At 42.0% G+C, this 15671-nt stretch overlaps 1 protein-coding gene across 2 annotated transcripts in view; it reads right to left on the reverse strand.

Annotated features, from left to right (window-relative positions):
* Positions 1–1507: 1507 nt before the first annotated feature.
* The window catches only part of PPP2R3C (protein phosphatase 2 regulatory subunit B''gamma), a 36677-nt gene continuing 22513 nt past the window's right edge, over positions 1508–15671 (reverse strand). For both annotated transcript variants that reach the window (XM_054447932.2, XM_054447933.2), the window contains 7 exons: positions 15357–15489; positions 12810–12865; positions 12659–12734; positions 11141–11277; positions 7136–7273; positions 4009–4068; positions 1508–1814 (listed from right to left, as the gene is read on the reverse strand). In XM_054447932.2, coding sequence (XP_054303907.1) covers positions 1626–1814; positions 4009–4068; positions 7136–7273; positions 11141–11277; positions 12659–12734; positions 12810–12865; positions 15357–15489 — 789 coding nt within the window. In that variant the 3' untranslated portion in view covers positions 1508–1625. The remainder of the gene's footprint in view (positions 1815–4008; positions 4069–7135; positions 7274–11140; positions 11278–12658; positions 12735–12809; positions 12866–15356; positions 15490–15671) is intronic.

Raw genomic sequence — 15671 nt, forward strand, 5'->3', positions numbered from 1 at the left:
CGCCTCCCGGGTTCACGCCATCCTCCTGCCTCAGCCTCCCGAGTAGCTGGAACTACAGGCATCCTCCACCACGCCCAGCTAATTTTTTGTATTTTTAGTAGAGACGGAGTTTCACTGTGTTAGCCAGGATGGTGTCAATCTCATGAACTCATGATCCGCCCGCCTCAGCCTCCCAAAGTGCTGGGATTACAGGCGTAAGCCACCGCGCCCGGCCAACAAATTTTTTATACCAATGATTTTCATGAAAGTAAAATACTAGTTTGAATACATTTTATTAAAACATCCAATTAAAAGAAAGAACAAGGCTGGGCACAGTGGCTCACGTATCACTGTGAATCATGGTGGCTATAGTCCCAGCACTTTGGGAGGCCGAGGCAGGTGGATCACCTGAGGTCAGGAGTTCGAGACCAGCCTGGCCAACATGGCGAGACCCCATCTCTACTAAAAATACAAAAATTAGCCAGGCATGGTGGTGCACACCTGAAGTCCCAGCTACTCAGGAGGCTGAGGCAGGAGAATTGCTTGAAGCTGGGAGGTGGAGGCTGCAGTGAGCAGAGATCATGCCACTGCACTCCAGCGTGGGCAACAGACGGAAACTGTCTCAAGAGAAAAAAAAAAAACGAAAAACAAAAAGGCTGGGCGCGGTGCCTCACACCTGTAATCCCAGCACTTTGGGAGGCCGAGGCGGGCAGATCACTTGAGGTCAGGAGTTCGAGACCAGCCTGGCCAACATGGTGAAACCCTGTCTCTGCTAAAATACAAAAATTAGCCAGGTGTGTTGGCAGGCGCCTATAATCCCAGCTACTCAGGAGGCCGAGGCAGGAGAATCGCTTGACCCCCCTAAAAAAAAAATCCTAATCCTAACCCAGAAATAAAATGGCTCTACTCTAATGAATGGGAAAGTTTGTCATCTTTGAGATTTTATATAGACACACACACACACACACACGTGTGTATACATATATGCACTGTCACTCAAATATTCACATTCTAAATGACTGTCAGAAATATTCCATGGAGGCCGGGTGCGGTGGCTCACGCCTGTAATCCCAGCACTTTGGGAGGCCGAGGCAGGCGGATCACGAGGTCAGGAGATCGAGACCATCATGGCTAACACGGTGAAACCCCATCTCTACTAAAAATACAAAAAAAAATTAGCCAGGTGTAGTGGCGGGCACCTGTAGTCCCAGCTACTTGGGAGGCTGAGGCAGAAGAATGGCATGAACCCAGGAGGCGGAGCTTGCAGTGAGCCGAGATTGCACCACTGCACTCCAGCCTGGGCGACACAGCCAGACTCCGTCTCAAAAAAAAAAAAAAAAAATTCCATGGAAACTTCATCTCTGAAGATTATACAGATTTAAACTGAACATCATCTACCTACAGCAAATCACACTTCCCATCTTTGAACTAAAAGGAACCAGAACTTACCCCACCTCCTAACAAGCAATATTTGGTTCTATTGCTTCTAAACTATTGCAACCAAAATTCCAGTAACCAAAACATTTGCTGTGTTCTCTAGGCATATCAAGTGTTTTATTTAGACCATTTCTGAGGATTTTGCTTTAAAGGCTTTACATGCAGCATTCAAGTATCTCTTAATATAAGACAGTCTAGTCTTTCAGAGATCATGTATCATCAAGTTCTGCAGAGTTTTCACTGTCATTTGCAACAAGAGCTTCTCTGTTCTCATAAGTCCAGAAGCCATTCAAATCGATTAGAATGGTGGTTACTGTGTCTCCTTGATTACTGTTGATTAAATCCTGAAGAGAGATTTTCAAAGGATCCTTTGGTTTTACCATGTCAAAGATTTCATCCTGCAAGAGAAAAAAAAATAATACAATGAAATTTGATCCACTTAATTTCTGTCACACACAGTGATCCAAAATTCAGGGCTGTTTGCATCCACCGAAGTACAGAGGAATAAAATTGAGGGCTGCCACTTGGGCTTATGTTAATTTTTTGTTCTACTTTTTTTCTTTTCCATTTAACAGGCAGTTTCCTTTTCTCTACCTACAACCACAAAATTTTATTGGATAACTCCTTAGCTATGTGATAGCTATCCTTCGTTTTATAGATGAAGAAACCAAGGCTCAGTGCCTAATCCAGCTACATAGGTAATTAGTGTCAGAACTATCTAATGCAGTGTTCAGGGACTGCATGTTAACTAATTTCTTCCATATTTTTCTGTTGCCTTCTAATTGGTGAAACAAGGTTTTGTCTGTAGTTTTTGTTTTTCTTGTTTTGTTTTGTTTTTGAGATGGAGTCTCGCTCTGTCATCCAGGCTGGAGTGCAGTAGCGCGATCTTGGCTTACTGCAACCTTCGCCTCCTGGGTTCAAGCGATTCTTCTGCCTCAGCCTCCCGAGAAGCTGGGACCACAGGCGCACACCACCACACCCAGCTAATTTTTGTATTTTTAGTAGAGATGGGGGTTTCACCATATTGGCCAGGCTGGTCTCAAACTCCTGATGTTAAGTAAGCTGCCTGCTTTGGCCTCCCAAAGTGCTGGAATTATAGGCGTAAGCCACTGCGCCCAGCCTTGTTTTTTTTTTTTTTTTTTGAGACAGAGTTTCACCCTTGTTGCCCAGGCTGGAGTGCAATGGTGTCATCTCGGCTTATCGCAATCTCTGCCTCCTGGGTTCAAGCGATTCTCCTGCCTCAGCCTCCCAAGTAGCTGGGATTACAGGCATGCACCACCACATCTGGCCAATTTTTGTATTTTCAGTAGAGACGGGGTTTGTCCATATTGGTCAGGCTGGTCTTGGACTCCCGACCTCAGGTGATCCGCCTGCCTTGGCCTCCTCAGCCTGCCTTGGCCTCCCAAAGTGCTGGGATTACAGGCATGAGCCACCGTGCCCAGCCCCCCTTTTTTTTTTTGTGAGATGGAGTGTCCCTCTGTCACCCAGGCTGGAGTGCAGTAGTGCAATCTTGGCTCGCTGCAACCTTCGCCTCCCAGGTTCAAGGCATTCTCCTGCCTCGGCCTCCCAAATAGCTGGGATTACAGCCATGTACCACCACACCCGGCTAACAAGGGTTTGGTTTAATTTTTTTTTGCTAACAGTTCAGCTCAATTAAACATCTAAATGTTTCAGAGATAGTGACAAAGCTTCATTTCCAATATTGATGTCAACATTTTATTAGGATGGGAGAGGGGAGTTCTCTCTGGATATGCATTAGACATCCAAAAAGAAGCTAAATTCTGCTAAAACTTACTGGAACATATAGAAGACTTCCTTCTATATTATGAAGTGTACAACATAGATATTTACAGGGAATTTGTACATGTTTTCTAATCTTTTTGTAGTAAAATTACTACAAAATTTGTAGTAAAATAAAATTTGTAGTAAAATTACTGAAAGTGAACAGGCTCTTTGAGGTAGCATACTAAAACAGTTTCCAAGGTAAAAATTCCGTTTACAGTTGAACAGACTGCCATAGGATATAGACTGTACTGACTGTCTTAATTTTCTTTTTTTTTTTGAGACAGAGTTTCACTCTTGTTGCCCAGGCTGGAGTGCAGTGGCGCAATCTCAGCTCACTGCAACCTCCACCTCCTGGGCTCAAACGATTCTCCTGCCTCAGCCTCCCGAGTAGCCGGGATTACAGGCATGCGCCACCACGCCCAGCTAATTTTTGTATTTTTAGTAGAGACGGGGTTTCACCATGTTGACCAGGCTGGTCTCGAACTCCTGACCTCGGGTTATCTGCCTGCCTCAGCCTCCCAAAGTGCTGGGATTACAAGCGTGAGCCACTGCGCCCGGCCCCCTGACTGTCTTAATTAAAATGAATGAATGCTTCCAGTGAAAACATAATGATGACAGTACTAAAATTATAAACTACATAAATAGTCCAAATGTGGTCTCAGTTCATAATGATGTAAGTATCAGTTCAGAACAAAAAGCAAACACTTGATTCAAATAGTACTTCATTAGTTGCTTTCATTTAAAATTTCATGTAATACAAATGACTCATAATTATCTGGTAATATGTAAATTAAAGGAAAAGATAACCTTGACATCTTGAAATGAAACAGGATCTTGTCCATGGATTTTCATTAGTTCTTGTATGGCCTGTATTTAATAGAAATAAATCTGTAAGTAAAAAATGAAATACACAACATCCCTCTTTTGCCCTTTTGCCCTACAACCCCTTTCTACTTATACTTCCTTTCCTATCAGACTACAAACCTCATCATTCTCTCTCTTGCCAATCTTCTTAGCTTTCTTGACCTTATTCCACATCAGTGAGCAAAACCTAAATTCTCGATTAGTGTATTGACCTTTTTAGACCTATATCTTAACTATTGAGAACTTCAGGAAAAAAAATAAAAAGATTACGGATTGCTGCCTCTACATAGGAATGTTCTCCAACCTCAAACGGGCCCTCAACATGGCCTCACAATTATTCTGTTTGATCTGCTCCTCTCATTTTCCATGAATGTTATTCCTGCCTTCACTATTCTCTTAAGATCCCCAATCTACTGTCTCCCTTCCTACCCTACGCTTTGCTTTCTACGTAATATAAGAAATGGAGGTAGACCTCCCAAAACTCTTCCTTTTTATAAACTTTAACAAAAAAATGAAGAAACTGCTGTCATCCAGTAGGAATACAAAATACTTCAGGTGAGCATTATTCACTGGAAATGTGAAGTTTCAAATTCTTGGTGAATAGTCAACTTTGTTCCCAATGCCTACTCTGTTACCACTAATAATCAGAGTATCCATAAAGGAATCCCTTTGAAGTAGGTAAGAATCTGAGTACACGCTCTGTTAATATAGTAATAGATGGTATGATCGAGAGTGAATCATCCAGGCCCAGCTTTATCACTAGGATACTGATGTCCAAACGCTCTATGAACAGCCCAGGATTATAGGGCTCAGCATTGGACACTTTTTACCTTATCCCATATAACCAAGCCTAAATAAGCTTTGACAAAATGCCTATATGAAATATTTTTTAAATATTTTTAAAATAATTTAATATTCTAAGAGTAGAAAATACTGTAAAGAAATCTTGATGAAAAAGAGTTCAGTGTTTAATTTCAAATACATTTATTTTCTTAAGATTGGATTTTTACTTAATAGGTTTGTCTAAAGTAGGGGCATTCCTATGATGGGTTGGTATTTATTTTCTCAGATGAGCCGCTGATATAAGCCCATATAGCATTCAGTTTTTTTAATTTTTATTTTTAGAGATAGGGTCTTACTCTGTCATTCAGGCCGTAGTGCAGTGGCACAATCATGGCTCACTGCAGCGTTGACCTCCAGGACTCTAGTGATCTTCCCACCTCAGCCTCTCAAGTAGCTGGGACTGCAGGCATGTGCCACCACACCCAGCTAATTTTTAATTTTTTTGTAGAGATGGAGTCTCCCTATGTTGCCCAGGCTGGTTTCCCAACTCCTGGGCTCAAGCAACCCTCCTTCCCTGGCCTCCCAATGTGCTGGGATTAGAAGCATGAGCGACCACGCCTGGCCTAAAAATTATTTTCATGGTTTATTTATTTCAACATAGCAAATAAAAGTATCTACAACTGGCTGGGCACAGCCTCCCCAGTAACCGGGACCACAGGCATGTGACCACTACACCCAGCTAATTTTTTAAATTTTTTGTAGAAGTTGGGGTTTACCTGTGTTGCCCAGGCTGGTCTCAAACTCCTGTGCTCAAGTGAACCTCCTATCTCAGCTTCCCTAAGTACTGGGATTACAGGTGTGAGCTACCATGCCTGGGGTATGATTTTTTAATTTTTTTTTTTTCTTTTTGAGACTCAGTCTTGCTCTGTTACCCAGGCTGGAGTGCAGTGGCGCAATCTCGGCTCACTGCAAGCTCTGCCTCCTGGGTTCGTGCGATTCTCCTGCCTCAGACTCCCGAGTAGCTGGGACTATAGGCGCCCGCCACCATGCCCGGCTAATTTTTTTGTATTTTTAGTAGAGATGGGGTTTCACCATGTTAGTGAGGATGGTCTTGATCTCCTGACCTTGTGATCCGCCCACCCTGGCCTCCCAAAGTGCCGGGATTACAGGCGTGAGCCACCGCAACCCGGCTGATTTTTAAATTTAATAAAAGCATTTACATAACAGATTTCAGAAGGAAATCAAGTTTTTAGTTTTCTTTCCTACTTAAAAAAATATAACTGAGTGAAAGCTGATTTGACTAGATGTAAAATAAAAATGTGTAAATACATGTCAGGGGCTGTACTACCATTGGAAATACAAATATGTGATAAATTCTATACTTGTGATGAAAAGCTTGTAAGATGCTAAGCAGTTCAGAAAAGGTAGCTCCTTTCCACAGAAATTTTTATAGACTTTGGTAGTTGTATTTTTTTTTTTTTTTAAAGATAGAGTCTTGCTCTGCTGCCCAAGCTAGAATGCAGTGACGCGATTTCAGCTCACTGCAACCTCCGCCTCCTGGGTTCAAGTGATTCTCCTGCCTCAGCCTCCCAAGTAGCTGGGATTACAGGCATGTGGACCCACTTATTGGGGAGGCTGAGTGGGAAGACTGCCTGAGCCCAGGAGTTGGAGGTTGCAGTGAGCTATGATCGTGCCACTGCAGCCTGGGCGACACAGCCAGACCCTTTCTCAAAAAAAGAAAAAAATAAATAAAAATCACGAGTTGGGTAAAATGGTTACTAAATATTTAATTTAAACCAAATGATATATCTTTAATTTGCTCTTCTTTTTCTAATTTCCTAAAGTAGATGCTGATTTTAGATCTTTAACGTTCTCCAGTATATGCATTCAATACTATAAATTTCCCTCTAGCCACTGCTTTTGCTGCATCTCACAATTTTTTTTTTTTTTTTAGATGGAGTCTCGCTCTGTCGCCCAGGCTGGAGTGCAGTGGTGCAATCTCGGCTCACTGCAAACTCCGCCTCCCGGGTTCACGCCATTCTCCTGCCTCAGCTTCCCAAATAGCTGGTACTACAGGCACCCACCACCACACCTGGCTAATTTTTTGTATTTTTAGTAGAGACGGGGTTTCACCATGTTAGCAAGGATGGTCTCTATCTCCTGACCTCGTGATCCACCTGCCTCAGCCTCCCAAAGGGCTGGGATTACAGGCGTGAGCCACTGCACCGGCAGCAACCAAATGATATATCTTAAGGAACAATGACTCACTTACGCAAATGAGACTTACCCTAAAAAAATAATTAAGTGAAAAGACATTCAGATATCCTTTGTTCTCAATATCAAGCAGTTTGAAAATATATTGTAGAGCTGCAGGTTCCTTTCTGTTTTCTAATGCAAGGACAAAGTCCAAGTAGGTCTTATAGTCCTACAGAACAGAAAATAATGTTCATTAGAGGCCTTAGTTGAAATTAACTTTCAAGTGAATATCTTATGATTTGAAGCTATTTTGCAATCAAAGGTGGCAAATTTAATTTTTTCCCTAAGTTATGAAATGAGAAATCCATTTATATACTTAATATTGGTTTCTAAGGAATTTTTTTCTTTTTTCTTTGAGACGGAGTTTCACTCTCGTTGCCCAGGCTGGAGTGCAATGGCACAATCTTGGCTCACCACAACCTCCACCTCCCGGGTTCAAGCAATTCTCCTGCCTCAGCCTCCCGAGTAGCTGGGATTACAGGCATGCGCCACCAAGCCTGGCTAATTCTATATTTTTAGTAGAGATGGGGTTTCTCCATGTTGGTCAGGCTGGTCTCGAACTCCCAACCTCAGGTGATCCGCCCGCCTCAGCCTCCCAAAGTGCTGGGATTATAGGCTGAGCCACCGTGCCCAGCCATAGGAATTCTATATACAATCTACACAGGACAGTTTTGAGGACATAGTTCATTTTTATTTATTTTTTTTTTTGAGACGGAGTCTTGCTCTATCGCCCAGGCTGGAGTGCAGTGGCGCAATCTCAGCTCACTGAAACCTCTGCCTCCCAGGTTCAAGTGATTCTCCTGTCTCAGCCTCCCAAGTAGCTGGGAATACAGGTGCACAACACTATGCCCAGCTAATTTTTATATTTTTAGTAGTGACAGGATTTTCCATGTTACCCAAGCTGGTCTCAGACTCCTGACCTCAAGTGACCCGCCTGCCCCGGCCTCCCAAAGTGCTGGGATTATAGGCATGCACCACTGTGCCCAGCCCTAACTTCATTTTTTTATGAGAGACTTGCTGTGTTAAACTATAATTTTCTTTCATTATTCTTGTTTTTGAGACAGGGTCTCACTTTATCAACCAGGCTGGAGTGCAGTGGTACGATCATAGTTCACTGCAACCTTGATCTCCTAGGCTCAAGCAATCTTCCCACTACAGCCTCCGAGGTAGCTGAGGACTACAGGTGCATGCCATCACACTTGGCTAATTTTTTAAATTCTTTGTAGAGATGGGGTTTTCCTGTATTACCCATGCTAGTCTCAAACTCCTGGGCTCAAGCAATCATCTGGCCTCGGCCTCCCAAAGTGCTGGGACTAGAGGGATGAACTACTGCATCCTGCTTCAAACTTTTGAAACAGATAAGACAGTGACTAAGCTATAAACTTATAACTTCATTTCAGTGCAGTTATTTTGAAAAAAAAATTTTTTGTCTGGAATGAACAGAACAGTATACTTTTTTTTTTTTTTTTTTTTTTGAGATGGAGTTTCGCTCTTGTTGTCCAGGCTGGAGTGCAATGGCGCGATCTCGGCTCACCACAACCTCTGCCTCCCAGGTTCAAGTCATTCTCCTGCCGCAGCCTCCTGAGTATCTGGGATTACAGGCATGCACCACCACGCCCGGCTAATTTTGTATTTTTAGTAGAGAAGCGGTTTCTCCAAGTTGGTCAGGCTGGTCTCAAAACTCCCGACCTCAGGTGATCCACCCACCTCGGCCTCCCAAAATGCTGGGATTACAGGTGTGAGCCACCGTGCCCAGTCTCAGAATAGTATACTTAAATTGCTATTTTAAAATATTGTTTAAAATTTTTAATTCAGATTTCCAATAAGAAGCTGTCTTGAGATTGCCAGACATTTTACAGTGAGCTGACACTGTTCTCATCCATAAAAAGGCAAAATGGAAAGGCCAGAAAGACATGAAGGGAACAGAAAGCCTTCCCTATAAAAACAGGATACGCACTTTGGGAGGCTGAGGCGGGCAGATCAGAAGGTCAAGAGATCAAGACCATCCTGGCTAACACGGTGAAACCCCGTCTCTACTAAAAATACAAAAAGAAATTAGCCGGGTGTAGTGGCGGGCGCCTGTAGTCCCAGCTACTTGGGAGGCTGAGGCAGGAGAATGGTGTCAAGCCGGGAGGCAGAGCTTGCAGTGAGCCGAGATCGCGCCACTGCACTCCAGCCTGGGCGACAGAGCGAGACTCTGTCTAAAACAAAAACAACAAAACAAAACAAAAAAACAGGATACTCATAGATTTTTTTTTAATGGTAAAAAGTAGTGAAGTAATTGGGAGGTTCTCACTTAGATAAAAATTTTATATTCTTAGAAAAGTTCCTTTCTGCATAAATAGCACTAAAGAGTTAAAGAATGCAGATTGTGATCTGACTTCATCCATAGTTGTAGCCTCTGATTTTCTCTATTCATCAGGAATCATTATATTAATAATATAAGCTCCTCACTGTCTATTGTTTACAGCTGTGGGAGTTACAAAGTAAACTCTCTGTGCCTTTTCCCCTCTTTTGTTGTTACTAATGGTGTTGTTTAGCAAACTGCTATTGAAGCTAAATGATAAAATGTAAGACCCCCATTCTCATGACAATATGACTATTTTTTAAGTATAACTGGTTTGGGAAATTTATCAGATTCTTTTTTTTTTTTTGAGACGGAGTCTCACTCAGTTGCCCAGGCTGGAGTGCAGTGGTGCCATCTCGGCTTACTGCAAGCTCCGCCTCCCGGGTTCACACCATTACACCATTCTCCTGCCTCAGCCTCTGGAGTAGCTGGGACTACAGGTGCCCATCACCACGCCCAGCTAATTTTTTGTATTTTTAGTAGAGACGGGGTTTCACCGTGTTAGCCAGGATGGTCTCGATCTCCTGACCTCGTGATCCACCCGCCTCGGCCTCCCAAAGTTATCAGATTCTTAACCCATGTTTTTAGCAGCAAAAATGGTGATTTTAAAATGCTGTTTAGAATTTTCCTTCTCAAGTATTTTGCATTGTCATAATAAAAAGACAAGCACATGTTATCTTCAGCTGTTCATATAGCCACTTCTAGAGACTAATACAACCTGATTCTCAGAATTAAATCATGGCATATATGTTACTACATTTGACCTGGTAATTTAATGACAGAACTATCTAAATGAAAATAGCCAGAATAATTTACTAATGTTTCAGCTTTTAAGAGACATGGTCTCACTCCACTGCCCAGACTGGAGTGCAGTGGCCTCATCATAGCTCACTGCAGCCTCAAATTCCTCAGGTCAAGCAATCCTCCTGCCTCAGCCTCCCGAGTAGCTATACTACAGGCACATTCCACCCATGCCCAAGTAATTTTTTTATTTTTTGTAGAGACAGTCTCGCTATATTGCTCAGGATAGTTTTGAACGACTGGCCTTAAGTGGTTCTGTGGCCTTGGCCTCCCAAAGCGCTGGGATTATAACTGTAAGCTACCCAGCCTGGCCTCAGCTTTTTTTTTTTTTTAAACTATAATGCACTACTGTACAATAGGTGCACTGACAATGAAATGAACAAAATAAGCTTTTCTATTTGCTCTGAGGCCATAATGCAGATGTTTTAATTTACGTTAAGACCAAAGACTCTAAATCTCAAGTAATTTATCAGTTTACACATTTTAAAGACACTGTTACACAGTGATATAAATAATGCTGGGCCAAATGTGGTGGCTCACGCCTGTAATCCCAGCACTTTGGGAGGCAGATCACCTGAGGTCAGGAGTTCAAGACCAGCCTGGCCAACCTGGTGAAACCCCATCTCTACTAAAAACACAAAAATTAGCTGGATGCGGTGGCATGCACCCATAATCCCAGCTACTCTGGAGGCTGAGGCAGGAGAATCACTTGAACCTAGGAAGTGGAGGTTGCAGTGAGATGAGATCACACCACTGCACTCTAGCCTAGGCGACAGAGCAAGACTCTGTCTCAAAAAAAAAAGGGGGCTGTATTACATCAAGAAAAGGGTTTGTGGAAACTCTGGGAGCCTAAACTTTTAAAACTTAGCAGCAGATTTAAACTACTACCATTTCTCCATCATAAGTGAGACACTCCTGGAAAACACGGTCTAAGAAGACATTGGTCATGGTAGCTGTTCCATAGCGTGAGAGTTCTTCTTTACTGAGCATGCCATTGTGATCTTTATCAAGATTCAAGTACTGGCCTTGGGAAGAAAAATAATAAAGACACTTATGACCACAATAAAATTTTAATCAGAAGAATAGACTAACAAAAAGTTATTTGTCTTGGTTAATATTTTGATTTTCAAACTATTCATGTTATGATTAGGGTAGTGGCCTATGTGTAATACTATCAGCTACCTTTGCAATCTTGATCAGAAAAACTCTTGGGCTACAAACAGCCAAAGAAAACCCATCATGAAGGCCATAGTCTCTGGGCTGTTTCACTTACATCATTATTTGTTTTCAGTTTGCAGTCTTTTTAAACATTCCTAGGTTTCTAAATTAAATGGAGGTAGAGGCCAACAAAAAGCACTGAAATGCTAGCACTTGAAAGTAGAGATAAGAATGCCAAAAGGAGGCCGGGCACGGTGGCTCACGCTTGTAATCCCAGCACTTTGGGAGGCTGAGGAGGGCAGATCAGAGGTCAGGAGTTCCAGACCAGCCTGGCCAACATAGTAAAACACCGTCTCTACTAAAAAAAAAAAAAAAAAAAAAAAAAAATTAGCCGGGTGTGGTGGCGAGCGCCTGTAATCCCAGGTACTTGGGAGGCTGAGGCAAGGAGAATCGCTTGAACCTGGGAGGTGGAGGCTGCAGTGAGCCGAGATCGTGCCACTGGACTCCAGCCCAGGTAACAGTGCAAGACTCCATCTCCAAAAAAAAAAAAAAAAAAAAAAATGCCAAAGGAGTCGAAAGACCACCCAACAAGATAATGTAGAATAGCTCCATCAGTAGACCCTGGGAACAGCATTTTATCAACACAGCATGACAATAGCTAATGTTCATAATGATGCTCCTGAGTCAACAAGGATCAAATTACATTCTGTTCTATTGAAAAGAAAGTGTATAACTTAAAAAGGGTTCTGCTGTGTGCAGTGCCTCATGCCTATAATCCCAACACTTTGGGAGGTCAGGGCAGGTGGATTGCTTGAGCCCAGGAGTTTGAAACCAGCCTGGGCAACACAGTGAGATCCCATCTCTAAAAAAAAATAAAATAAATTAGCCAGGCATGGCGCCTGTAGTCCCAGTACTGGGATCGGTGGGGTGGAGTGGGGTAGGGGAACTGAGGTGGGAGGACTGAGCCGAGGACTTCAAGGCTGCACTGAGCCATGATCGTGCCACTGCACTCCAGCCAGGGTGACAGAGTGAGACCCTGTCTTCAAAAAGAAAAGGTTGGGGGGAGTCCAAAAAGTTAAAACATTGGTATTTAAACAAGTAAATTTTGGTAATGTAGAATACTAGAGCTTAAGGTAATTAAATACTTTGATCTTAAGGTATATCAGTGTTATGTATAAAACTGTCCTCTGAACACCAATTTCCTGAAGAATGGATAATTCAAATTTTAGCATTATGATAGGAACATACCATAAACTCTTAGGGCAGAAGGAGCAGAAAACCAATTTGTTTCTTGACTCTCCTTGGACAGTTCCTCATCCCTTAGCTAATGGATCACAAAGACATAATTAGAAGATAGCAACTGTCAAGTGATACAATTAAGTAGTTTAAAAACATTTACCTCCAATAAATCATCTAGGAAGCTGCATGCTAAAATATCTTGAATTTTTATCTTTCCTTTAAGAACATAAAGAAACACAATTAATTTCATTTTAAGAAAAGAGCAACTCAATTAATTTAAAAAAAATTTTTTTAACAAGAGTAATCACACGATTGATATTTTAAAGCTTCTAGCTCTTATGCTCCAAAGTCCTTATTAAATATTGCTACAAAAAGGGAAATCTCGGCTGGGCGCGGTGGCTCACTGCATAATTCCAGCACTTTGGGAAGCTGAGGCAGGTGGATCACCTGAGGTCAGGAGTTCCAGACCAGCCTGGCCAACATGGTGAAACCCCATCTCTACTAAAAACACAAAAAATTAGCTGGGTGTGGTGGAGGGCGCCTGTAATCCCAGCTACTGGAGGCTGAGGCAGGAGAATCGCTTGAACCTGGGAGGCAGAGGTTGCAGTGAGCTGAGATCGAGCCATTGTACCACAGCCTAGAGAACAAGAGCAAAACTCCATCCCCACCCTGCAAAAAAAAAAAAAGAGAAATCTACAGGCAACATTTAATAACATCTCTACTTGTATACCTCAACTATATAAATCTAAGTGGTAAATTCTAAAATTATACTGATGTCAGATTTTCAAAAAAGTTGTGATTATAGATATAGTACTGCTGGTACATGAACAGGGACACTGTCTCCATTTATTTTTGGCAGGTTCTGGACTAGAAAGCAATACACAGGTAAACAGGTGTGGTTTAAGAGCAGAGTTTGTTTTCTTTGTCTTGTTCTTTTTTTTTTTTTTTGAGACAGAGTTTCACTCTTGTTGCCCAGGCTGGAGTGCAATGGTGTGATTTCGGCTCACTGCAATCTCTGCCTCCCGGGTTCAAGCGATTCTCCTGCCTCAGCCTCCTAAGTGGCTGGGAATACAGGCACCTGCCACCACGCCTAGCTAATTTTTTCTATTTTTAGTAGAGATGGGGTTTCACTATGTTGGCCAGGCTGGTCTTGAACACCTGACCTCAGATGATTCACCCGTCTCAGCCTCCCAACGTGCTGGGATTACAGGCGTGAGCCACTGCGCCTGGCTGCTGCTGCTTTTTTGTACAGAAGAGGTCTATCTTGCCAGGGCTGGTCTTGAACTCCTAGGCACTAGTGATTTCTCACCTCAGCTTCCCAAAGTGCTGGGATTACAGGTGTGAGCCACCACACCCAGCCCAGATGGGAGTTTGAATGCCACTTTTAAATATGTAACCTAGCTAAGTCTCAGTTGCCTTACACATAAAATGTGGACAATAATGTACCTTCCTTATGGGGTTATGAGATGAAAATGAATGAATCCATGTAAAATGCTTAGCATACTATATAAGTCAAAACATGTGATATTATTTTGTAAAATTTGAAAGGGAAAAAGTATATATGTGTGTACTTATAGTAGAGGAGTTCAAAAAACACTGTCAGCTACCATATGCTGTGATTGGATTCATAACTAGATTTTTTTTTTTTTTTTGGACACAAGGTCTGGCTCTGTTGCCCAGACTGAAGTGCAGTGGCCCGATCTTGGCTCACTGCAACCTCTGCCTCCTGGTTTCAAGTGATCCACTTCAGCAGCTTCCCAAGTAGCTGGGACTACAGGCGCGCGCCACTATGCCTGGCTAGTTTTTTTTTTTTTTTTTTTTTTTTTGAGACGGAATTTCACTCTTGTTGCCCAGGCTGGAATGCAATAGCGCGATCTTGGCTCACCTCTGCCTCCCGGGTTCAAGCGATTCTCCTGCCTCAGCCTCTCGAGTAGCTGGGATTACAGGTGTGAGCCACCGTGTCCAGCCAATTTTTGTAATTTTTTTTTTTGTAGAGAAAAAGTTTCGCCATGTTGCCCAGGCTGATCTTGAACTCCTGAGCTCAAGTGGTCCACCCAACTCAGCCCCCCAGAGTGCTGAAATTACAGGCGTGAACCACTATGCCAGGCCCACAGCTGAATTTTCAAGGACAGAAGGACAATCAGGCACTTTGATTTGGACCTTCTCTGTCCTTTCCTCTGCTCCAGTTACATGTAGTTAAGTCTGGGCAGGTTTGAACAGTTAATTAAACATACTGTTAATGAGGCCATATTTACCAATCCAATCCTTATAGAGAATGAGAAAAATATGCATCACTGGCTAAATGGCTCTCATATTTCCAAATACATATTTTTCATCAAAAAGAGAACAATTCTGCAGTATGTCACACAGCAGAGACAGCAAATTATATGCGAATAACTGGCTTCCTAGAACTGGAAGGAGGTATTTATGACTGACTACCCAGTTCATACTTCTTCACTGTTAGATGACGTCCCCCTGTCTGTCACACAGCAGGTTATAGTCAGTGCAAGTAAATCATAAAATATCTTCAGATAAACATAACCAAAGTACTGCTACTGTTTTTTCTACCTTTTTATCTCCTTGAAATTCACCAAATTTTTAATGGCAGTGACAGGAAAATCAATGATATTTTTCAAGAGTTTAGTTATTGAGATTTAGATATAATAATATCCTCATAATATCTAAGTTAGATAAGATTTTCTTTTACCTGTTCTTAAAGGATCTAAAAAGAAGAAGAACTTCCTAACTGCTGTACAAACATAAAAGGAGTAGAAAGATTTTTCCAGACCATCTAATTGTGGCAACGTAGGGATAAGTTCCAATATGTAGTTTTCTAAATCCTGAAAATAAAACAAAATAAAGTGTTAAATGTCCAATTTTGATTCATTAGATATTAGAATATAATTTCATTACTAAAAATTATTCAGCATTAATACTATATTGATAAAGAAATTCATGACTATTTTAGTGGTAGAACTATTTTACATTAAATTTTGTTTCTACTAATTTAAGTTTTAACATT

Source organism: Pongo pygmaeus, chromosome 15, assembly GCF_028885625.2.
Source record: "Pongo pygmaeus isolate AG05252 chromosome 15, NHGRI_mPonPyg2-v2.0_pri, whole genome shotgun sequence".
Taxonomy (NCBI): domain Eukaryota; kingdom Metazoa; phylum Chordata; class Mammalia; order Primates; family Hominidae; genus Pongo; species Pongo pygmaeus.